General features: G+C 35.7%; 1 protein-coding gene across 1 annotated transcript in view; it reads right to left on the minus strand.

Moving 5' to 3' along the window:
* The window catches only part of SUGCT (succinyl-CoA:glutarate-CoA transferase), a 1,120,941-nt gene that overhangs the window by 156,239 nt on the left and 938,361 nt on the right, over nucleotides 1-26,341 (minus strand). The window contains 1 exon segment of the mRNA XM_053662950.1: nucleotides 3,056-3,119. Within this exon segment, the coding sequence (XP_053518925.1) occupies nucleotides 3,056-3,119 (64 nt within the window).

The raw sequence follows: 26,341 nt of genomic DNA on the forward strand, positions 1-26,341 counted from the left end.
ATTGTTGACCTCAGTTATTTACCACTCCTCATACCCGTATCTTTGCCATGTAACTTTGTAGTTTCACATAAAAACAGACATTCCCCTACCTACTGGATACAGTCTAAAACTTGCTTTTGACCAATAGAATGAGGGCAGAAGGATTTAATAGTTCGGCAGAAAATCTTAAGTGGCATTGTGGTTTCTACTTATCATCTTGCTCTCCTGACATTGCCATGAGAAGAACATGAAAGGCATGTAGAGAAGAACTGAGCCTAATTCACAGTGAGGGCAAAGCCTCACTAGATACCATATCTGATCTTATAACAAAAGCCACCTCAGCATGTCCAGCCTGAATCAGCCATCCCCCACTTGGACCCACATCCATGGAATAAATAAATGTTATGTTTGAGTGCCACTGAGATTGTTGTGGTTATTTATTATACAGCATTACTGTGACTATAGCTTACAGATATTCTTATAAATTAAAGTGAGCAAAATGGGTATGCTTTCACTTTCAAGGAATCTGAAAAAATATTTTCCTCTTCCTGAGATTGATTGTTCATTCATTTACCAGGAAAGTCAACAAATTCACAACTGACTGATGAGAGTATTACATCTAGTCAGTTCATTCTAGGTTGGCCAATGACTTACTTTTTTCCTTACTAACATGCAAACAATTGCATTAATTTTTGAATGTTTACCCTTATCTCTCATGTATTGAAGAATCAATGACTGTTGGACCTCATATTTAAACTTGTGTAATTAAATTAGGTCAGTGGTTCTTGAATTGTTCTTCAAGGCCCATGATTCTAAAGAGGTGTTTGGAGGGCATAGTAGAAGCAAAAGAAAGCTAAACAGTTGGAGTGCTAACCTACCAAGCAACAAAACTCTTTTTTGATCTGTTTTAGATATTGAGACTTCACATGGACCGTCAGTTTACTATTTAAAAATTAAAGTTAAAAACCACTGAACAAAATGTTCTTTAAAGTCTTTTCATACTGAAAACTCCATCATTACATTTTTTAGCATTTTTTAAAAATTTTATTTAGTTATTTTTCAAGTACAGTTTTTTTGTCTATTTCTCCCATCCCAGCCCGCCCCCTGCCCTGTCTCCCCATCTCCCTCCCATTTCCTCCCATCCATCATTACATTTTTGACCACTCCTTTTTCTTTTTTGCTATTACCATGACCCTAATTTAAGATATCATCACCTGAACTCCTGTGAGAATTTCCTAACCTGACTCCCTGCTTTAAAGTTATAAATTGTGTCATTTCACTCCCCTGCTTAAAACTAGAATAAAACCACATTTAGTTAGGCCTCACCTTTTTCTTCACTCTCATGCCTCCTTTCCTCATCTTTCATACTGGATTAAAATGCACCCAGTTCCTTCCCACCTCAGAGTTCTCTCACATGTGGTCCTTTGACTCTTCCCCTACTTTTCAAATGTTGACTCCTTTAAATCCCTCAGTTCTCAGTTTATAAACCATCCTCTCAGAGAGGCTTTCTCTGATCTACGAAATTAACATAGGTGATTTCTGTCCCCATTATTCTCTGTAACAGCACACTGTTTGTTCTCCTTCATTTCACTAACCATGACTTAGTTAAGGGAACATCTGTTGGTTGCTTATATTTTCTGATTTTTCATTTGAGTATGAGCCCCATGTGGCAAGGGCCAATGTATCTGGTTTATTTTTTAATTCCAAGGACCCAAAGTATTGCCTGGGACATAGTATTTGCTCAATATATGAATTAATAAATGACTTGCTTAGCTTTTATTATATTTTTTTCCACTACCCTTCAACACGATACAGAATTTCCATATAAAGAAGTGATCTCCACATCTGGCATACTTATACCTGCCTTGAACCTTCTTCATTTCATATATAGTGTTCCTTATACTCCTGTGCATTAGAATTTTCTATTTCAAGTTGTTTTATTTATCATAATTCTCTCTTATTTTTTAAAATGCCAATGGCCATTTTTTGATGTGTTCTCAGACATTATTGTGAAGCTGATCCCAAATCTTAGAACTATAATATACCTAGAATAAAATTAACAATGCAACTATTCAATAAATGAGAACTGAAACCTGTAAAAGTACATGTATGCCATTTGACTGCAGTGACTGAGGAGTTTGGGGAATACCCAAATTTCAAGCAAGGTGAATGGGATATAGTTTCAGGAAAATTGTGACCAAAGTTATATCCTAGCTAATTTCATTATCCTCTGTCATAAGAAAAGAAAAAACTAAGTGTATAGTTTGTATATACTCTACAATAGATACATAATGAACAAGAACATGGAGTGTTTTCCCAGAAATTCTCAGAGTAGAGACAAAAGATGTGAGGAATGGTCATATTATAGTCACTAGAGAAGTAAAGCCTATGGATGATAGCAAGTTATTCATCAGCTCTTGCTACAGTCCGAGTGCTCTGAGAGTAGGCAGGTACTAGGTTTCTGGCTACAAGGAAAGAGAACAACCCCAAGACATATAAAGTTGCCATTTTGGCATAGGCCAAAATTCTTTGGTGAGTGTGTTTGATATGAGTCAAATTACAAGAATTCAACATATTTTCAGTTTACTGAAAACACTTAATTTATTGATCTACAAAACTAAGATAAATACCTTTTCTAAAATAATAATTTGGAAAGAAAATGCCTTGGCCTGAACAGTCAGTAACCTCCATTGGACACCACCTCCAATTGAGCCTAACTTTCTTCCTCATTCTCATATGAACCACGTGTAATTTCATATTTGACACATTATATAGCTGCTGGAAATAACATAATGTACTTTTGTGAATACATGATTACAGAACATAGAGTTGAGTAACATGAGCTTTTCACTGTCACCAAAACAGCCAGACATTTGTTAGAGCAAAGACACAATTCTGTAGCTTCAGCATGCATTTCAACTTTTATCCAAAAGTTGCGGATTTGATTTCAACTTTTATCCAAAATGAAAACTTGGGACAATGTCTCAACAAGTTGTTTGAGGGATCATGAGCTACCTGTAGCAATCAGCATACAATTTTTAAGGAAAATGTAAATAAAAAATAAAAAATTTCAAACGTGGGACTGATATCTTTCCCACAGTCAGAAGTTTTAGTTCCATAATGAGGCCATTGTGTAATATCTTGAAATGTAAAAACAGACTGCAAAACAAATCACAAAATAAAGTTATCTTCAGTCTCAAGCCACCAATTCACTCCATTAAAGAAAGATATTGAAAAACACAAATTGCTTAAAAATTTTAATAGTAAATATTTGATACAAAAAAATGGTATTGAAAATATTATTTGCTCCTAAACACAGGGTATGATATCTCCATTTCATCTATTTATGATCCTCTAAATATTAAAGCTTCACCTCTTTCTATACTACTTCATAGCAGGCTTTGGCCAAGGTCAACTGCAGGAAAGGCCAGGAGGAGCCAAACCTGTAACAGAGTTCTGCCCTGGAGTAGCACATACACTCCTGGCAATTGATTCAGGAAGATGTGAGGAGTCAGTCCAGTATGAAAGGTGAATCAGAGTATCCAAAAGGCCCAGTGACTTCTTGAAATGGACAGATTCAAGGCTTCTGTGACAATCAATGAGCAGAGCCAGCTGACAAGGACCCCAGAGTAGGCCCAGGTCAGAGGCCTGAGCAGGAAATTGAAGCCAGAGATGTTTTCAGTGGTCGTAAGACCTTAATCATAAGACTGGGTCTCATAACTAGGACTCCACTATCCTACAGTCAGTGGAGGATGGTGGAAGTGGGAGGAGACAACTGAAAAAAAGAGCCACAGACCTTATCTTGAAGGGCTGATTAGAGTTTCATGCATGAGGACCAAGGGAGGTATTTGGGGTCCCCTCAAGGACTCAAGGTAGACTTGGTCTCAGGGTTAAGATTCAAGACCAGTTACTAGGACCACAATAATCTTTCAGTGTGCCCAACCAGCAGAAAGGTGACTTGATGCTGAATTACTTGACCACAAACCAAAGCTACTCAAATCCTTGGCATAAAGAGGCTGTAATTTCTCCTATGGAATGGACAGGAAAATAAATTCTGCCAGGGTTTGTGCCCCCCAACTGTAGGAAGAGGATAAGATGAAGGCACGTAATCAGATTATACACATAAAAGTTAAATTACTACAGGGAAAATGTTCTGTATTCCCACAAATAAAAAATGCTACAGAATTGTTTTCTTTTCCTTGTTTTTTAACAGCCAGAGGCTACCTGGGTATACTGTTTCAAAAATCAAAAAAATTTTCCATTTACTATTACTGTATCTTCAGCGAGCTATATATGGGTGGTTTACACTGTGTTTCACCTGCAGTATCTGCCAATGTACAGCTTCTCTCTTCCTGTTTTGTACATGGATCTAAAAGACAGAAGTATTTCAGCGGCACAGTAAACTAGTGGACCAAAAGTTCATGCTGACATCCCAAAAAATGGCAAATTGTAATAATGGTTCTCTACTATTTTGAGCTTCAGGTGTAAGTAAAATTTGCATATCCAGACTCTTATACAATATTTTCACAAAGCAAAAGATCGTGAAATACACAAACTAATAAAAATGTCTTCTCACTTGAAAAAATCAGGGAAAGAGGTCAAATATCTTGAACTTTATCTGTTTCTAGTGAGCCTTCTTGTCCCATTATGGAATAATCCACAAAAAAGACAATCTCATGAGTGACTTTATAAGGTTAGGACTACAGCTCTTCTATGAATAAATATTCTGGCTCCCACTATTTTGGGGGGGATGGTCACCAACTTTGTGGATGATATGCTCTTTAAACAACAACCATGTTAGCTCCCCTCACTGAGAATGAGGCCACACCATATGGAGATCCTTTCTAGGGATGCCTTGCCTCTCTTTTGGAATTACCAGCTTTGCACTCAAGAGCTGGCCAGAGAAAATTCTTGCCAGTGTTAGAACTGTGCTATAATTTAATTCTGGTGTGGCTCATTCTCAGCGCCCGCCCAGCACTGCCTCCTCCTATGTGGGGGTGGGGGCTAAATGCCAAAATGAGGTGCTAAATCTCAGTTCTACTGAGGACAGGAACAAAAATACCGAGCTAAATTTCACTCAAAACAATTATCTGCACACTGAATCATTCTTCTATCTCTGTTGCCCTCCTGACTACCTCTTTGTAATAATACTGCACTGCTACTCACAAAAGACAAAAGTGAGTGTTCTTAGCTAAATATAACTTAACTGATAGTGTTGAAATTAATTAATGTGAATTGTAATTATGTAGCAAACGTTAAGTGTCAAACGTGAAAGGGTAGTTGGTAAAGGTCAAGGGACATATGTCAAAGTTTTGTGAAACAAAAGCTAGCAGTTGATTGAAGTTTTTCATGGAAGCAGCCTAAGGAGTATACTTCCTCCAGACCTACCCCCTTTGCTGTCTATATATGCAATTCCCAATATAAAACTTTGTTTTCTATACTTATCAATTCTTTTGCATTGAAAATCATCCTGTTTTAAGCAGATATATAAATTCTTTCTCTGTCTGGCAAAGAAAGCTAACTGCAGTTTCTCATTTGCTGAAGGATTTGTACAGTTACATGACAAATGGGATAGTCAGAGCCCCCATTTTCCAAAAGGACTACCTTATTCATTTGTTTGGCTGCCACCTACCTTTTAATATAAAGTCTGAAGTTGACAAAACTCCATAGTTTCTTCATGAATCGGGTCAGATTATCTCAGAGAACAGCTAAAGCTATGGCAGTGCTGCCCCTGGAAACCCTGCCTAATGACACGGAATCTTGGAAAACTCTCCAGCCTTGTTTGTGGGGCAAGTACTGCTCTGCTTAGTAACATATTTGAGGATCTCAGAGACCAGACAGTCTCTCCGAATTTTAACATAAATCTCTCCTACTACACTTCAGGCATATTTTCTCATCTTAACTTCACTGGAAATGGAGAAAATGGCATTTACCAACATTTATATAACATTTCTTTGGGAATGGTTATTAAATGTTCCTTTTCCTTTTTACATCCAGGCTCAAAACCCCAGTCTGTAGTACCTTTAACCTAGAAATTCACATTTAATGGTGTTTCATTTTTCACTAGCAGTGGAATAGAACTCTAGCTTAGAACCTTCAACAACCATTTTCCCATAGGAAGAATTTCATGCCTAGAACCATAGTTTGGCCATTCACGATATTCTTCATTGCATATTTAGTTATTTTGAAATAAGGCAAGGACCTTCTCTAGAATTTTGTAGTGGATTTTGTCCCTTTTTTCATTATTTTTCTTCTCCCTAAATCTTCCATGGTTTTGTAATTTTTCTAATTTTCACTTCTTAAAATTTCAGAAGCATTTTCTTGACAAGAATAGCATTTTAGACAGTGCACCAAAATCTTTAGTAAAGTATCAGACCTATTTAAAATAAGGCCTCTCTTTCTTCTTCAAGAGTTTTACAGATTGACAGCCTAATGATAGAGTCAAATGGTAATGTATTAATGATGGGGAACAGAGTAAAATGTATACCTTAAAATGATGTGGGAAATAAAAGTTTAAGTGAAAGTAAGACAGTCTTTTTATAATGTCCCATGGCAGGAATGGCAAAAAAAAAGTCCATAATATAGCACTACCAAGAAAAAAACTGTAAAAAATAAAATAAAAATACCCACTGTATAGGCAGCAAAAGTCTTTACAGAATGCAAGAGATCTAGGTCAAGAATATAAGTAGCAAGGCATATTCAGATGAAAACATACAGATAAGAGTGCCAGCATTAAATGACATACACAAGTGATACATATAAAGACCATATCAAATTTATATACACATACACATATTACACATGGATACAGACAACAGTGTGGTGAGAGCCAGAGGGAAGATGGGTGGCATAGGTGGGCAAAGGGAGAATAAATAAGAACAGAAAAAGACTTTACTTTGGGCAATAGATGCATGATGCAGTATGCACGTGATGTTATGTTGAGTTGCACACTTGAAACTTGTATGATTTTCTGAAGCAATGTCACCCCAATAAATTCAGTTAAAAAAAAATCAATGGAATACCATAAATGATATTAACTTAAGATTCACAAAAGAAAACTGATCTATCCATTCACCACGAATAAACACATGATCTATTCATTCAATTTAACAAACATCATGGAGCATCTATATGCTAGATGATATGAAAGGAATGGTAATAAGACAAATGAAGTGCATGCAATTAGAAGAAACAGTAGGGAGTAAGAGACCTGAGCCAATGTATAAGTCATAATTTAAACTCCACAATTTCCAATAAGGAACACATAAGTAATTCTGCCTGCCTCCAGTGGAAGCTGATGGATGTAGGACAAGAAGGCAAGTAAAAGTCTTAGAGCAAAAATGATAGTGAAATATAACATTACAATTAACCATGACAATGATAAACAAAATAGCAGTGGTTGATTATTAAAACTCCTTAGGGTCAGGCATTGAATTAGAAGCTAAAGAGCCATCTCCATTTAATCTGCTCATTAGCTAAACTAGGTAGAAATTACTATAATCTGCATTTCTACTGATAAAGTGATGGAAGCCCAAAGAGGTCAAGCACTTGCCCAGGATTTCACAAATAATGAGTGGCTTCCAGATTCCTCACACTTGAGGACTTAGTAAAAGGAAAAAATGAACAAGCATAATTTGATTTCCAATTACCATAATGAGCTGATGTGGTCAGTTTTGTGAAATAAATTAATAAATTCATTGAAGAATGAAAATCAGTCAAATGAACAGCTTGTACTGCTTGGTACCTTGAAGCTCAATTAGTTAATACACTGAACCTTTCCCTCTAAGGTAGCTAGATATTCTGTCTACCGCAGGCACAAAGGCTGTGAAAGAGAAGGGATTCTGGCCCTAGATAGGCTTGGATTTGGAAGGCACAGACCCAGTGGGTGACCTTGGGCAAGGTAGGTAAGTATTTCAGGCTCAGAACCCTCATCAATGAAAAGGGAGTAATACTACCTCTTTCTCAAGAGTTTCTAAGGGTTAGTGAGATGATGATGGCAAAGCACTAAGCACAGGGCCTATAAATGGCGATTGTTTTCACCACTATCCAAAGACTGGGTTCAAACTGTGGCTCCACCAAGTCCAGTTGTGTGGCTTTGGGGCACATTCATTCATGCAACAAACATATGTTAAATATATCAACAGTAATGATGAGCAATCAATAGTAAATATCAATTATTACTAGTGCCAGACATTGTTGAGTACTGAGGAAAAACTGGGTCATAGAACAAGCAAGGTCCTTGCCCTGAAAAAACTTAGAGTCCTATAAGGGAGACTTTGAATTAAATGGTATTCACGAGTCTGTTTTTGTTACATAATGTATATTTAGTTCAATGCTATATCCCCAGAGCCTTGAACATTATTTGGCACTCTCTGGTAGATGCTCAATAATATTTTATTGAATTTACTGAATTTAAGGTATTTATTTATTTATTTGTTTGTTTATTAAATTGAATTGACTAAGAAGCAAGTGGCTCCTTTAGGTTTTATTAATTATAGAGGAGGATTAGAGAGTGTTCTCTGCTTTACTCTTTTATTTATTTTTTAATTATAGTTTACATTCAATATTATTCTGTATTAGTTTCAGGTGTACAGCATAGTGGTTAGACAATCATGTACTTTACACAGTGGTCCCTCTCGATATTTCAAGTACCCACCAAGCCCCATACCTAGTTATTACAATATTATTGACTATATTCCCTATTCTGTAATCTACACCCCTGTGACTACTCTGTAACTACTAATTTGTACTTCTTAATCCCTTCATCATTACTACCCAGCCCCCTAAACACCCCAGCCCAGGGGAAGGGGCTGGTTATTTTACCCTTTTAATAAATACTTAGAGCTCTCTAGGCATAAAACTGTTTTACTGGGCTTCCAAAATATGTTCACCTTTAGAAACTTTGTTATCATGTTCCAGTGTTGCCTAGCAATTCCTTCAGTATTCTAGCTAAAGCTTTTCCCAGGTGATCTTGAATTTGTCCTAGATCTATTGTACACAACTGAAGATAGTCTGTAAGTCATGCTTAGAAGCTTTGCAAGGATCATGGCCACTTACAGTGAAGAAAAGTCAGAAGGGGTGACCTATAAATTCAGCAGAAACAGTGAGCAAATGCATTATACATGTAAACTGAATCTACCATAGTTGAAGAAAACAATCATAGCATTCTTCTTTATTGGGAAAATTCTGAAAACTATTTCCAAAACATGAACTAATATCTTTGAAAGCAAAAATGCATTGAAGCAATCAATGTCATTTATTGTATTGCTCATTTCATCCATTTAGTCACTTCTTTAGCTTAATAGAAAAATAACCTTGGAATAATATTTGCAAAGTTATATGTCTAAAGGCTTAAATTGCAATTCATATGTTAAAAGCTAATTCAACTGTTTCTGAAAATGATGACCATAAAAATGCAAAATAACATAAATTCATGGAAAAAATGACATGAAAGCTCTAAATAAAATTTAAAAAAAATAAAAAAAAAGAGATAATGGAGATCAGATTTAAATGCTGTATTTGGGGGTTTCTAATTTCTTTTAAAATAATTACTGTAATTTAAATTTATTTTGCTGCTACTGCACATGACACAGTCTTTCCCTTATTTTCTCTTATTAAAAATGTGAATATTAATGATTTGAAGAGATATGGTAACATAAATGCATAGTTTAATGAATACTAGTAAAATTAACACCCATGTGCCCAACACTCAATTTGAGAAATTCTATCAAAATGTTTACAATGTGCCCCAATCCCTCTTCCTCCATCACTAAAAAATCACTCTCTTGAATATTTTTACCATATCCTTACTTTTTCATACTTATACACTGTATGTATATACCTCTAACAATTTAGCACTCGCTTTCACCCATTTGTAGCATTTATATCAGTGAAATCATGAGTATGTAATTCTACTGTGAGTTGCCTTTTCTTTCATTTTTAAAATTTAATATTTTTAATTATAAATTTTTTAAATTTAATTGTTTTTCAAGTACACTTTTCTGTCTTTTACTCCTATTCCAGCCCACCCCCATGCTCCCCACCTCCCTCCCATTTGCATCCCCCTTAGCTGCTGTCCACATGTCCTTTATACTAGTTCCTCTAAATCCCTCCCCTTATTCCCCTGAAATTCCCTCCCCTCTCCCCTCTGGTTGCTGTCCCCCTGTTCTCTATTTCAGTGTCTTTGGTTTTATTTTGCTTGCTTGTTTGTTTTGTTGTTTAGCTTCCTGTTAAAGATGAGATCATATGGTATTTGTCTTTCAACCCCTGGCTTATTTCACTCAGCATAATGCTTTCCAGTTCCATCCATGCTGTTGCAAAGGGTAGGAGCTCCTTCTTTCTTTCTGCTGCATAGAATTCCATTGTGTATATGTACCACGATTTTTGGATCCATTCATTTACTGATGGACACCTAGGTTGCTTCCACCTCTTGGTTATTGTAAATCGTGCTTCTATGAACATTGGGGTGAATAGGTTCTTTTGGATTGGTGTTTTAGGGTTCTTAGGATATAATCCTAGCAGTGGAATTGCTGGGTCAGAAGGCAGGTCGATTTTTATTTTTCTGAGAAAATTCCATACTGTTTTCCATAATGGTTGTACCAGTCTGCAATCCCACCAACAATGAACTAGGGTCCCCTTTTCCCCACAACCTCTCCAACTCTTGTTGTTTGTTGCTTTGTTTATGATGGCCATTAGTGTGAAGTGGTATCTCACTGTGGATTTAATTTGCATCTCTCTGATAGCTATAGATATTGAGCATCTTTTCATGTGTCTATGGATCCTCTGTATGTCCTCGTTGGAGAAGTGTCTGTTCAAGTCCTTTGCCCACTTTTTAATTTGATTGCTTGTCTTCTTAGAGTGGAATTGTGTAAGTTCTATGTATATTTTGGAGATTAAATGTTTGTCTGAGGTATCATTGGCAAATATGTTTTCCCATACAGTTGGTTGTCTTTTTATTTAAATACTGTTTTTTTAGCCATGCAGAAGCTTTTTATTTTGATGAGATCCCATTTGTTTATTCTTTCTTTTATATTCCTTGCTCTAGGGGACATATCAATAAAAATGTTGCTGCTTGAAATATCTGAGATTTTCCTGCCAATTTAATATTTTATTTCATTTTTAGAGAGAGGGGAAGGAAGGTGGATAGGGAGAGAATGAAAGGAAGGGGATACAGAGAGAAGGGGAAAGACATTGATGCAAGAGAGAAACATTTATCGGTTGCCTCTCCTACATACCCCAGTGGGGACTGAGCATGCAACCCAGGCATGTGCTCTGACAGGGAATCAAATCAACAACTTTTTGCTTTGTGGAATGATGCTCCAACCAACTAAACCACTCTAGCCAGGGCAGGGTTACTTTTTCTCTTAACATTGTATAATACCCCTACTTTGGAGCTTGTGGCCATGGGCCAATTATGGCCATTAATGTAAAGTGTGCCATTATATAAACATATCAATTTATTAAACCACTCATGTTATTTCCAGTTATTCTACTATGACAAGCAATGCTGCTATTAACCCATCTCTTTGTGCAATAACTCCTTTGGGTCATATATTTAGATCTACACTAGCTAAGTTTCAGGGTACATGTATGTATCTTCAACTTGTTAGGTAATGGAGAATTATTTTTCTGAATGGTTTACCCATTCACAGCAATAATGAATGTAAAATATCAGCGCTTAGGTTTGGCCAGTATATTATAATTACTGTAAAATGGCATCTCATTTAAGGTTTAAGTTGCAATTTTTTGATTACCAAACAGTTGAGTCTATTTCCCTTGCTTATAGTAGCCATTTCTATTTCTTGATCTTCAGTGAATTGCTTGTTCAAGCATTTGTTTTTCTATTAGCTCAGTTACTTTATTCTTACTGATTCCTAAAAGTTGTTTACATATTCTGGTTATACATCTTTCACTGAAACATAAATTGGAATATTATGGTTATATTTATTTCTTGCTTTGTGGTGTTTTGATGAACAAATGTTTTTAATTTCAGCAATCTCATACTCATTGAGTTTTTACTTTTTGGCTATACTTTTTTATTTTTAAAGAGAGGGGAAGGAAAGGAGAAAGAAAGAGAATGAAACATCAGTTGTGAGGTTGCCTCTCACACTCCCCTGCTGAGGACCTGGCCCACAACCCACGCATGTGTCCTAACTGGGAATCGAACCAGTGACCCTTTCATTCACAGGCCCACACTTAATCCACTGAGCTACATTAGCCAGGGTATGGCTATACTTTTTATGACATATTTCATTTTTCCCTACTCTAGGTGATAAAGATATTTTCCAAAATTATCTTACAAAAGTTTTAACATTGGCCCATTTATAATAAAAGCTCACAGCAAGTTAGGGATTTAGATGAATTACCCTAAAGGTAACATCACAGTTAATAATAAAAGACTGAATGCATTTGTTTTAACATTGAGAATAAGGCAAGGGTGTTTGCTTTCACCACTCTTATGCAACATATTACTAGAAGTTTTAGCAACTACAAAATATTGAGATAGACATAATTTTCACAAAAGCATACAGATGGGAAAGGATAGAATAAAATAATAAATAAGTTAAAATGCAAAAAAGAAATATAATAAAAGGGAGAAAAATTTAAAGGAAGGAATTATATCTATGACATGACTGCCCGAATAGAAAATACTTCTAAAATTAATGAGTTTGCAAGGTCACAGGTACAAGATCAACACACAAAAATCAGTCACATTTGTTTACCAACAATGAATATAAGGAACCCAAAATTAAAAATACAGTATCATTAATAGTCACTCAAAAGAAAATGAAGTATTTAGATACACACTTAACAACACATGTATAGATTCCGTATGCTGGATATTGCAAAATGCTGATGAAAGCAATTGAAGAGAATAAATAATGAAGAAGCATACAATGTTCTTAGATTTAAAGAGTCAACATATCAAAGATGTCAATTCTCCTTCATTTATCCATATGTTTAGTGTGCTTCTTACCAAAATCCCAGCAAAGTTTTTGTAGACATAAACAAATCTTATTCTAAAATGTATATGGAAAGACACAGGCCTCAGAATTGCTTAAACAATCTTAAAAATAAGAATAAAGTGAAAGAGAATCTGTCTACCTGCTATTTAAATATATCATATGGAGTCTATGAGATGTACTGAACAAGCTCTGCACAAGCTCACATTAAGAAAAAGAAAGAGCTACATATGGGGAAAAATATTTGCAAGAAATATATCTGACAAAAGATCAGTATCCGATTATATGTAAAGAAGTGTTACAACTAACCAGTAAAAATACAAACAACCCAATTAAAAAATAGCCAAAAGACATAAACAAACATCTCACCAAAGAAGATATAAAGATAACAAATAAGTACATGAAAAAGTTGTTCAATATCATTAACAATTGATGAGATACAAATTAAAAGCATAACCAGATACTAGTATACACCTATCATAGTAGCCAAATTTTTTAAGACATAAAATACTGGCAAAGAGAAACTGGATCACACATGTATTTCTAGTTAGAGTGGAAAATGATACAGCCACTATGAAAAACAGTTTGGCAGTTTCTTAAACAACAACAACTAAACACATATGTGCAAATAACTCAGGAGTTGCACCCTTGAGCATTTCTTCCAGATAAATGAACATTTTTGTTCATAAAAACTTGCAGCGAATATTCACAGTAGCTTTATTTGTGTTAGCCAAAAATGAAAAATAACATAGATGTCCTTCAACTGGTAAATCATTAACCCAACTGTGATACATCCATATTATGACACACTCCTAGGTAACAAAAAGGAACAAACTATTGATTCATACAACCACTTCAATATTGAGGGGATTATTCTAAGTGTGAAAAAAATCCAATCCCAAAAGGTTACACAGTGTATGATTCCACTTAATAGCATTCATTTCTTGAAAAGAACTTTTCTATTTTCAATTACAGTTTACATTGAATATTATTTTGTATTAGTTTCAGATATACAGCACAGTGGTTAGACAATCACATACTTTCCAATGTGGTCACCCATATATTTTCAGTATCCATCTGCCAACATACATAATTATTACAATATTATTAACTATATTCCCTATGCTGTACTTTACATCCTCCAATTGTACTTACCTTTGTGACTACCAATTTGTACTTCTTAATTCCTTCATATTTCACCCAGTCCCCAAAACTCCTCATCTTTGCCAGTCATCATTCTGTGTCTAAGAATCTGTTTAAATTTTATTCATTTATTTTCTTCTCTAGATTCCACATATAAGTAAAATCATATGGTAATCATCTCTCTCTCACTGACTTACTTTACTTAGTATATACCCTCTAGATCCATCTGCGTTATTGCAAATGGTAAGAGTCCATTCTTTTTGTGGCCAAGTAATATTCTATTGTATGTATGTACAACCATTTTTTAATCCAGTCACCTATGTGTTGCTTGTATATCTTGGCTATTGTAAATAATGCTGCAATGAACATAGGGATGAAAATATTCTTTTTTAAAAATATTTTATTTATTTATTTTTCGAGAGAGGGGAAGGGAAGGAGAAAGAGTAGGAGAGAAATGTCAATGTATGGTTGCCTCTCATGCGTCCCCTGCTGGGAACTAGCCTGCAACCCAGGCATGTGCCCTGACTGGGAATCGAACCTCAATACTCTGGTTCGCAGGCCTGCGCTCAATCCACTGAGCTATGCCAGCCAGGGCTGAAAATATTCTTATGAACTAATGTTTTGGGTCTCTCTAGATATAGACACCCAGAAGTGAAATCACTGGGACATAAGGCAGGTCTGTTTTTAATATTATGAGGAACTTCCATACTATTTTCCACAGTGGCTACACTGGTCTGCATTCCCACCAACAATGCATGAATGTTCCCTTCTCTCCATGTTCTTATCAACATTTGTTATTTGTGGACTTATTGAAAATACCCATTCTGACAGGTATAAGGTGATATCTCATTGTGGTTTTAATATGTATTTCTCTGATGATTAGTAAATTTGAGCATCTTTTCATATGACTATTGGCCATATGTATGTCCTTTTTGAAGAGGTGTTTATTTTGGTCCTTTGCCCATTTTATTTTATTTCCTTTTTATTGTTTTTCAAGTACAGTTGCCTCACTTTCCCCCCACCACTTCCCCAACTCTGCCCATCCCTGCCTCCCACCTTCAATCATACCCCCTTTGGCTTTTTCCATGTGTCCTTTATACATGCTCCTTGATGACCCTCCCACTATTTCCCCCAATACCTAGTTTTTAACTTGATTGGGGGTTTTTTTTGGTGTTGTGTAGTATGAGTTTTTTATAAATTTTGGATATTAACTTCTTATCAGTTGTATCATTGGTGAATATGTTCTCCTATTCAGTAGGTTGTCTTTTTGTTTTGTTGGTTTCCTTTGCTATGCAAAGACTTTTTTAGTTTGATGTAGTCCCATTTGTTCATTTTCTCTTTCGTTTCCCTTGCCTGAGGTGAAAAAAATTTGCTAAGATAAATGTCAGATTTTACATCCTATGTTCTTGTCTAGGAGTTTTATGGTTATGAGTCTTACATTTAAGTATTTAACCCATTTAGAGTTTATTCTTGTACAAGAGGTATAAGAGGTTTCTTTTTTCACATGTATGTGTTGATTTTACCAGTACTATTTATTGAACAGAATGTCTTTATCCCATTATATGTTCTTTCTTCCTCTGTCAAATATTAATTGACCATGTAGCTGTGGGTATATCTCTGGGCTCTCTATTGTGTTCCATTGATGTATATATTTGTTCTTATGTCAGTATCATGCTGTTTTGACTACTGTGGCCTTACAGCATAGTCTGATATCAGATAGTGTGATTCCTCTAACTTTGTTCTTCTTTCTCAAGATTGCTGTGGCTACTGAGAGGCTTTGTGGTCCCATATGAGGTTTTTGGATTATCTATTCTAGTTCTGTGAAATACAACATTGGTATTCTGAAAGACTTTGTGTTGAATTTAACAATTACTTTTGGTAATATGGACATTTTTTAAAATTCTCTCCCATGTACTTTTTTTTATCATTCTCTAAGAGAAAAGGGATGGGGAGAGGGATAAACACATCAATGTGAGAGAGAAACATTGATCTGTTGCCTCTCCTTTGCTCCCTGACTAGGAACCAAACCCGCAACTTTTCAATTCAGTTCAGGAAATGACGTTCCAACCAAGTGAGCCACACCAACCAGGGCAGTATGGATATTTTAATAATATTAATTATTTTTACCCATGAGCATGGTCTATGCTTCCATTTACTTGTATCTTTTTCTATTTTTTTCTTCTGTATTCTATACTTTTCCAAGTACAGGTCTACTACCTCCTTAGTTAAATTTATTCCTAGGTAATTATTTTGATTCAGTTGTAAATAGAATTGGTTTTTTGTTTCCATTTCTGATCATTCATAACAAGTATAAAAGTGCAACTGATTTTTGAAAATTTATTTTGTATCCTGCTACTTTTCTGAATTCCTTTATCAGCTCTAGTAGTTTTTGGTGGAATCTTTAAGGTTCTCTATGTACAGTATCATGTCATCTGCGAATAAGGACAGTTTTACTTCTTCCATTCCAATTTGGATATCTTTTCCCTCCTTTTTCTTTTCTTTTTTTTCTTTTTTTATTTTTTTCTGGTTGGATTGCTGTAGTTAGAACTTCCAGTACTGTGTTAGGAGTGGTGAAATTGGACATCCCTGTCTTGTTCCTGATCTTCAGGAAAAACACTTTTAGTTTTTTCACATTGAGTATGTTATGTCTGTGTTTGTCACATGTGGCCTTTATTACGTTGAGGTATTTTAACCCTCATTCCCACTTTGCTGAGAGTTTTTATCATAAATGGGTGCTGGATTGTCAGATTCTTTTTCTGCATCTAATTGATATGATAATTATCAATGAAGGATATTTATCCTTCATTTTGTTTATGTGGTGTATCATGTTAATTGATTTGTAGATATTGCACCAACCTTGCATCTCTGGAAGAAATCCCACTTGATTATGAAGTATGATCTTTTTAATGTATTGCTGAAGTCAGTTTGCTAATATTGTGTTGAGGATTTCTGCACTTGTGTTAATCAGGGATATTATCCTATACTTTTCGTTCCTTTTCATGTTCTTAATCTAGTTTTGGAATTAGGATAAAGCTGGCCTTGTCAAATAAGCTTGAGAGTCTTTCCACCTCTGAATTTTCTGGAGTAGTTTAAGAAAGATAGAGGTTAGTTCTTCTTCTAATGTTTGGTAAAATTCAGCTCAGAAGACATTGGTCCAGGACTTCTGTTTGCTTAAAGTTTTGTTTCGTTTTTATATTACAACTGTTTCATAAGTTGTGATTGGTCTATTCACATTTTGTCATTCTTCTTGATTCAGTTTTGGAAGATTGTACATTTCCAGGAATTTATTCATTTCCTCCAGATTGTCTAATTGGTTAGCATATAATTGTTCATAATATTTTCTTCTAAACTTTTTATTTCTGTGGTATTAGTTTCTACTTACTTCTCTTTCAATCTGAATTTATTTATTTGGGTTCTCTCTCTTTACTAGCATTTTTAAAATAATAATATTCCAGAAATAGATAACAGATTTAGGGTTCAGGTTAGAGAAGAGCTGAGAGTGGAGGAGGGGGCAGTGTGTACAGCTAAAAATGGGCAACAAGAGGGATTTTTGTGATGGAACTGTTCTGTATCTTGACTGCATCTATGTCACTATCCTGGTTGTAATATTGTAAGATAGTTTTACAAGATGTTACCATTGGGGAAATGGATAAAGAATACATGGGATCTCTCTGAAATACTTCTTAAAATTGTATGATAATCTATAATTATCTAAAAATAAAAAATTAATATTTTTAAATTTTAGTCTTTCATATTTTATTTTTTGTAAACTGGAATTGAAATTTCTGTATGATGTGAAAGGGAATTCAATTTCATTTCCCCCCTTAGAACAGTATATGAGCAATCCTTCCTTTCCTCATGATCTGCAATACCAAATCTGTGGTAGATCATTTCTAAACAACATAGGTTTGTTTCTGGGTTCTTTGTTCTGTCCTATGATATGTTTGTCTACTCCAATGATGATACCACACTGACTAAATCACTGTGGTTTTATAAGTATCACTGTTTCACTCAGCAAGATCCCTACCCAAACCCTGCCTTGCCCTTTGTCTTCAGGGATTCTGGGCCCTTTACACCTCTCTGTAAATTTTAAAATCATCCTGTTAAATTCCAGAAAATCCCTTTTGGGTAGAACCAATATCCTTACAGTATTATTTTACTATTCATTAAACATTTACTTTAATCATTTTCATTTATTTAAGTCATTTTAGTATTTTCATAAAGTGTTACCATTGTTCATTAGGGTTATCCTTAACTTTCTTATTTTTAAAGTAAAACATTTTTAATTTTAAAATAAAACTTTCTATTTATTGTTAGCAGATAAAAATAAAATTAACAAGCCGTGGCTGGTGTATCTCAGTGGTTTGAGCGCAGGTCTGTGAACCAGAGGATAGTGGCTCAATTCCCAGTCAGGGCACATGCCTAGGTTGCAGGCCAATTCCCTGCAGGCCAGTTCCCAGCAGGGGACCCACTAGAGGCAACCATACATTGATGTTTCTCTCCCTCTCTCCTTCCCCTCTAAAGATAAATAAAATCTTTAAATTTTTTTAAATAAAATAAACTTAAGTTTTAATTTATATCTGACATACTTTTATTATGAACGCATTTGTAGATTTTGTTGGGTTTTCTATAAAATCATCATCTCTGAGAAATTATACTTTTGTTTTTTCTTTCTAATTTTATAATTTTTATTTTCTTTTCTTACATTATATTGCTGGCTAACACTAACAATATATTAGTAGAGTATTAGTAGGAAACAATGTATCAGGAAATACATTCCAAGTATTTTAATTTTATCATACTTGTTGATTTTCATCAAGGGCTTTTTATTCATTTATTAAAAGGATCATATTATTTTCTCCCTTAATCTGTTAACATGGAGAACTAATTTTTTAATGTTTAATCAACCTTATATTTTAAAACAATTATGTTTTGAGTTTTGTTTAAACTTTGCTTGTACTTTCATGCATGACATTGGCCTGCAATTTTCTTTTCTTACATTTCCCTTGTTTACTTTTAGTACCAAGAGTAACTTTATAAAGATAGCTAGAGTAAACCTTCTCTTTCTATTTCTTTTTTTATGAGTTGTTCATATTTATTTATTTATTTATTCTTTTTAATTTTATTTAGTTATTTTTCAAGTACAGATTTTTGGCTATTTTTTCCAACCCAGCCTCCCCCGCCCCTTGCTCCCCACCTCCCTCCCATTTCCACTCCCCTTAGTTCTTGTCCCTGTGTCCTTCCTATTTGTTCCTTCAAATCCCTACCCCTTTTTCCCCTTAACTTCCCTTACTTCTCCCCTCTGGTCACTATCCCCTTGTTTTCTATTTCAATGTCTTTGTTTTTTTCTTTTCTGCTTGCTTGTTTGTTTTGTTGTTTAGCTTCCTGTGAAAGGTAAGATCATATGGTATTTGTCTTTCAGCACCTGGCCTATTTCACTCAGCATAATGCTTTCCAGTTCCATCCATGTTGTTGCAAAAGGTAGTAGCTCCTTCTTTCTCTCTGCAGCATAGAATTCCATTGTGTATATGCACCACAATATTTTGATCCATTCATTTACTGACGGGCACCTAGGTTGCTTCCAACTCTTGGCTATTGTAAATTGTGCTGCTATGAACATTGTGCTACATAGGTTCTTTGATATTGATGTTTTAGGATTCTTAGGATATAATCCCAGCAGTGGAATTGCTGGGTCAAAAGGCAGGTTGATTTTTATTTTTCTGAGAAAATTCCATACTGTTTTCCATAATGGTTGTACCAGTCTGCAATCCCACCAACAGTGAACTAAGGACCCCTTTTCCCCACAACCTCTTCAACATTTGTTGTTTGTTGCTTTGTTTATGATAGCCATCCTGACTGGTGTAAAGTGGTATCTCATTGTGGTTTTAATTTGCATCTCTCTGATAGCTATAGATATTGAGCATCTTTTCATGTGTCTATGGATCCTCTGTATGTCCTCGTTGAAGAAGTGTCTGTTCAGTCCTTTGCCCACTTTATAATTTGATTGCTTGTCTTCTTAGAGTGGAGTTGTGTAAGTTCTATGTATATTTTGGAGATTAAATGTTTGTCTGAGGTATCATTGGCAAATATGTTTTCCCATACACTTGGTTGTCTTGCTAATTTAATACTGTTTTCTTTAGCCATGTGGAAGCTTTTTATTTTGATGAGATCCCATTTGTTTATTCTTTCCTTTATATTCCTTGCTCTAGGGGACATATCAGTAAAGAAGTTGCTGCCTGAAATATCTGAGATTTTCTTGCCAATGTTCTCCTCTAGGACTTTAATGGTGTCACGACTTACATTTAAGTCTTTTATCCACCTTGAATTTATTTTGGTGTATGGTGTAAGTCTGTGCTCAAGTTTCTTTTTTTTTGCACGTAGCTGTCCAGTTCTCCCAACACCATTTGTTGAAGAGGCTATCTTTACTCCATTTTATATTGCTGCCCCCTTTGTCAAATATTAATTGACTGTAGAGAGTTGGGTTGATTTTTGGGCTCTCTGTTCTGTTCCATTGGTCTATATGCCTGTTTTTATGCCAGTACCAGGCTGTTTTCATTACAGTGGCCTTGTAATACAGTTTGATATTAGGTATTGTGATCCCCCCTACTTTGTTCTTCTTTCTCAAAAGTGCAGCTGCCTATTCGGGCTCGTTTATGGTTCCATATAAATTTTCGAAGTGTTTGTTCTATGTCTGTAAAATATGCCATTGGTACTTTAATAGGTATTGCATTGAATCTGTATATTGCTTTGGGTAGTATAGACATTTTGATGATGTTAATTCTTCCAATCCATGAACAAGGTATATGTTTCCATTTGCTTGTGTCTTCCTTGATTTCATTCTTCAGGGATGTGTAGTTTTCTGTATACAGGTTTTTTACCTCCTTAGTTAGGTTTATTCCCAGATATTTTATTTTTCTTTTTGCTATATCGAATGGGATTTTTTTCCTTGATTCCTGCTTCTGCTGATTCACTGTTGGCATACAAAAATGCCTTTGATTTCTGGATATTGACTTTGTAACCAGCTGTTTTGAAAAACTCATTAATTAGTTCGAGCAGTTTTTGGGTAGAGTCTATAGGATTTTCCATGTACACTATCATGTCATCTGCAAACAGTGACAGTTTTGCTTCCTCCTTTCCTATTTGGATGCCTTTTATTTCCTTTTCTTGCCTGCTCTGTGGCTAAAACTTCCAATACTATATTGAATAGAAGTGGTGAAAGTGGACAACCTTGTCTTGTTCCTGATCTTAGTGAAAAAGCTTTTAGTTTTTTCCCATTGAGTATGATATTGGCTGTAGGTCTCTCATATATGGCCTTTATTATATTGAGAAATGCTCCCTGTATTCCCACTTTGCTGAGTGTTTTTATCATAAATGGGTGTTGTACCTTATCAAAAGCTTTTTCCGCATCTATTGATATGATCATGTGTTTTTGTCTTTGCTTTTGTTTATGTGATGTATTACATTTACTGATTTGCGAATATTGAACCATCCTTGCATACCTGGGATGAATCCCACTTGCTCTTGGTGTATGATCTTTTTGATATATTGTTGGATGCGATTTGCCAATATTTTGTTGAGGATTTTAGATATTAGCCTGAAGTTTCCTTTCTTTGTTGTGTCTCTATCTGGTTTTGGAATTAAGATGATGCTGGCTTCATAAAAAGAATTTGGGAGTTTTCCATCCTTCTGGATTTTTTGGGATCGTGTGTGGAGAATAGGGGTTAGCTCTTCCTTAGATGCTTTGTAGAATTCTCCTGTGAAACCATCTGGTCCGGGGCTTTTGTGTGATTGGGAGTTTTTTGATTACTGCTTCAATTTCTTTTGCTGTTATTGGTGTGTTTAGATTTTCTGCTTCTTTTTCACTGAGTTTTGGAAGATTGTATTTTTCTAGAAATGTGTCCATTTCCCCTAGGTTATCAAATTTCTTGGCATACAGTTCTTCATAGTAATTTCTTACAATCCCTTCTATTTCTGTGATATGAGGTGTAATCTCTCTTCTTTTTCTATTTCTGAAGGTATCTGTGTAAGATTAGAATTATCTACTACCAGGTGACAACTCACCAGCACACCATCTGGACTGGGATTTTATTAGTGAGAAGTTTTTTAATTATCAATGTATTCCTTTAAACAATATAGGGCAATTCAGATTTTTTTCTTTAGTTAATTTTGATGACCCATTTTCTAAGAATGTTATATTCCACTAAGTGGTCAAATTTATTGTTTTAAAATTGTTCATTACTTATACAATTTTATAATGAGTATATCTTTTCTTTCCAATTAATTAAAAGTTTTTTTAAGAAAACGTTTTTTTAAAAGGCTTTATTCATTTATCTTTAGAGGGGAAAGGAAGGGGAGAGGGAGAGAAATATTGATGTATGGTTGCCTCTCATGTGTCCCCCACTGGAAACTGGCCTGTAACCCAGGCATGTGCTCTCACTGGGAATCAAACCATAATCCCTTAGCTCACAGGCCTGCACTCAATCCACTGAGCTACACCAGCCAGGGCTAATTAAAAGTTTTACTACTATGCTTCAGCTTATTTATAATAATAAATTTTGTTGTAAAGTTTGTAGTGTCTAACATTAATAAGTTTACACCAGCTTAATTCTAATTTGTATTTTCTTCATATATCATTTTATGCCTATACAGGCAACATGTCCAAGTTTTAGGTTTTTCTCTTGAAAATAGAAAAGCACAGGGGGATGCTGGGAAGATGGCGACGAAGTAGGACGGAGCTGATTCTAGCTCCTGTACTCATGGGTGAAAATCCCAGCAGATCTATAGAGAAACAACGCAATAAACCATCGGTTACCCAGCATTTATGAAATTAAAAGACCAGAGGTTTTAACCGACACTGAAACACCAGACAGCAGCAGAGTCAGCTACTGGAGCTGGGACACACACGGCCCCTGTGCTGCCACCATAGCAACAGGCCTGGGAGCTGGGGAGTCAGGTATGGGAGCCAGACACTCCAAGCCCCTGTGAGGGACCTGGGAGGCAGAGGAGTCAGCTATGGGAGCCGGGACATTCTCAGCCCCAGTGCCACTGCCATAGCGATGGGTCTGGGTTCAGGGGAGTCAGCTGCTGGAGCCGGAGAACTAGAGGCCCCTGTGCCCCTGCCCTAGTAACGGGCCTGGGCGCTTGAGGAGGTGGCTACTAGGGCCGGGACATTCAGCAGAAGTAGGCGAACAATGCAGGGACCAGCGCAAGGACCAGGGTGAGAGTAGGTGGAGACAGAGAACATCAAGAAAATTTGAGGAGTCCGCACCACTGAACTTCACAGGTATCATACCACAGAAGTTCACACCATAAACCCAGGGTTTCAGAACAGATTAACTTTAGAAGCTGAGACTAACAAGAAGAGTCTCAAACAATGGGAAGACAAAGAAACAATCCCCAAATGAAAGAAAAAGCAGAAACTTCAGAAAGAATGTTAGATGCAATAGAAGCTAATCAACTATCAGATTGTGGATTCAAAGCACTGGTTATTAAGAAGTTCAAAGAGCTCACAATGAACTACCAAAAACTACAGGGGAACTACAGTGATCTCTCTGAAAACTACATCAACATGAAAAAGGAAATGAAAACTATCAGCAAGGGACGAGAGGAAATGAAGAATACAATTTCCAAATTGAAGAACACAGTAGAAAGTTTCAAAAGTAGGATAGATGAAGCGTAGGATTAGTGAGTTGGAGGACAAGGTAGAAAGCATCTCACAGACAGAGCAAGAAAATGAAAAGAGGCTCAGAAAGAATGAAGAGGGATTAAGAGAAATGCAAGACAATATGAAACGTAATAATATCCGAATAATAGCAATACCAGAAGAAGAAGAAGAAGACCAAGGGATAGAAAACGTATTTGAACGAGTAATGTGAGAAAATTTCCCTAATTTGATGAGAGAAAAAGTCACACAAATCCAGGAATCACAGAGAGCCCCAATCAAGAGGACCCCAAGGAGGCCCACTTCAAGACACATCATCATCAAAATGGCAAAATTCCAAGTCAAAGAGAGAATCTTAAAGGCACCAAGGGAGAAAAAAGAAATAGCATACAAGGGAGCCCCAATAAGGTTAGCTACTGACTTCTCAATGGAAACACTTCAAGCAAGAAGAGAATGGCAAGAAATATTCCAAGTAATGAGAACCAGAGGCCTACAACCAAGGCTACTTTACCCAGCAAAGCTCTCAATCAAGATAGATGGCCAAATAAAGAGCTTCCAAGACAAAAGAAGTCTAAAAGAATATGCCTCCACCAAACCAGCTCTACAAGAAATACTAAAAGGACTGCTTTAAGGAAAGCAAGGAAAAGAGGGAGACAGAGAGGAACACAGGTACAAAAATGGCAATGAATAAGTACCTATCAATAATAACCTTAAATGTAAATGAATTAAAAGCTCCAATCAAAAGACACAGAATAGCTCAAAGGATAAGAAAGCATGGCCCACTTATATGCTGCCTACAAGAGACCCACCTCAGGACAAAAGACCATCACAGACTAAAAGTGAAAGCCTAGAAACAAGTTTTCCAAGCAAACAGACAAGAAAAAAAAGCTGGGGTAGCAATTCTGATATCGGACAAAATAGACTTCAAAAAAAGGGCCATAAAGAGAGACCCAGAAGGGTCTCTCACCTCATTATACTCAAGGGAAGAATCCACTAAGAAGACATTAACAGTGTAAACATATATGCTCCAAACATAGGGGCACACATATATATCAAGAAAATCTTAGAGGACTTCAAGAAAGATATTGACAGCAACAAAATTATAGTAGGGGATTTTAACACCCCACTATTTTAACACCCCATTATCAATGGACAGATCTTGCAAACAAATTATCAACAAAGATATTGCCACATTAAACAACACCCTAGACGAAATGGACTTAACTAATATATATAGAGCCCTTAATCCCAAAGAAGCTAAATACACATTCTTCTCAAATGCACATGGAACATTTTCAAAGATAGACCACATGATAGGACAGAAAACCAGCCTCAAAAAATTCAAGAAAATTGAAATCATACCAAGCATCTTCTCTGACCACAGGTACTGAAATTTGAACCAACACAAAGGAAAAAAACCCAAAGCACCCAAAATCATGGAGACTGAATCGTATGCTATTAAACAACAAATGGGTCAAGAATGAAATTAGGGAAGAAATCAAAAAGTTTCTGGAAACAAATGAAAATGATCTCACAACAACCCGAAACTTATGGGACACAGTGAAGGCAGTCCTGAGAGGGAAGTTTATAGCAATACAGGCCTACCTAAAGAAAATAGAAACACTTCAAACGAACAACCTAACCCTACGCCTCCAAGAACTTGAGAAACAACAACAAAGAGAGGCCAGAGCAAGCAGAAGGAAGGAAATAACCAAGATTAGAGCAGAATTAAATGATAGAAACAAAAAGCACAATTCTAAAGATCAATGAATCCAGGAGTTGGTTCTTTGAGAAGATAAACAAAATAGACAAGCCTTTAAGTAGGCTCATTAAGAAAAGAACAGAGAGGACACAAATAAAAACAATCAGAAATGAAAGAGGAGAGATTACAACTGATACCACAGAAATAGAAGGGATTGTAAGAAATTACTATGAAGAACTTTATGCCAAGAAATTTGAAAACCTAGGGGAAATGGACACATTTCTAGAAAAATATAATCTTCCAAAACTCAGTGAAAAAGGAGCAGAAAATCTAAACACACCAAAAACAGCAAAAGAAATTGAAGCAGTAATCAAAAAACTCCCAATCACACAAAAGCCCCGGACCAGATGGTTTCACAGGAGAATTCTACAAAGCATCTAAGGAAGAGCTAACCCCTATTCTCCACACACGATCCCAAAAAATCCAGAAGGATGGAAAACTCCCAAATTCTTTTTATGAAGCCAGCATCATCTTAATTCCAAAACCAGATAGAGACACAACAAAGAAAGAAATCTTCAAGCCAATAACACTGACGAACATAGATGCTAAAATCCTCAACAAAATATTGGCTAATCGCATCCAACAATATATCAAAAAGATCATACACCAAGAGCAAGTGGGATTCATCCCAGGTATGCAAGGATGGTTCAATATTCGCAAATCAGTAAATGTAATACATCACATAAACAAAAGCAAAGACAAAAAACACATGATCATATCAATAGATGCGGAAAAAGCTTTTGATAAGGTACAACACCCATTTATGATAAAAACACTCAGCAAAGTGGGAATACAGGGAGCATTTCTCAATATAATAAAGGCCATATATGAGAG

The sequence above is a fragment of the Artibeus jamaicensis genome, unplaced genomic scaffold (genome assembly GCF_021234435.1).
Source record: "Artibeus jamaicensis isolate MK-2021 breed Jamaican fruit bat unplaced genomic scaffold, CSHL_Jam_final contig_311, whole genome shotgun sequence".
Lineage (NCBI taxonomy): Eukaryota > Metazoa > Chordata > Mammalia > Chiroptera > Phyllostomidae > Artibeus > Artibeus jamaicensis.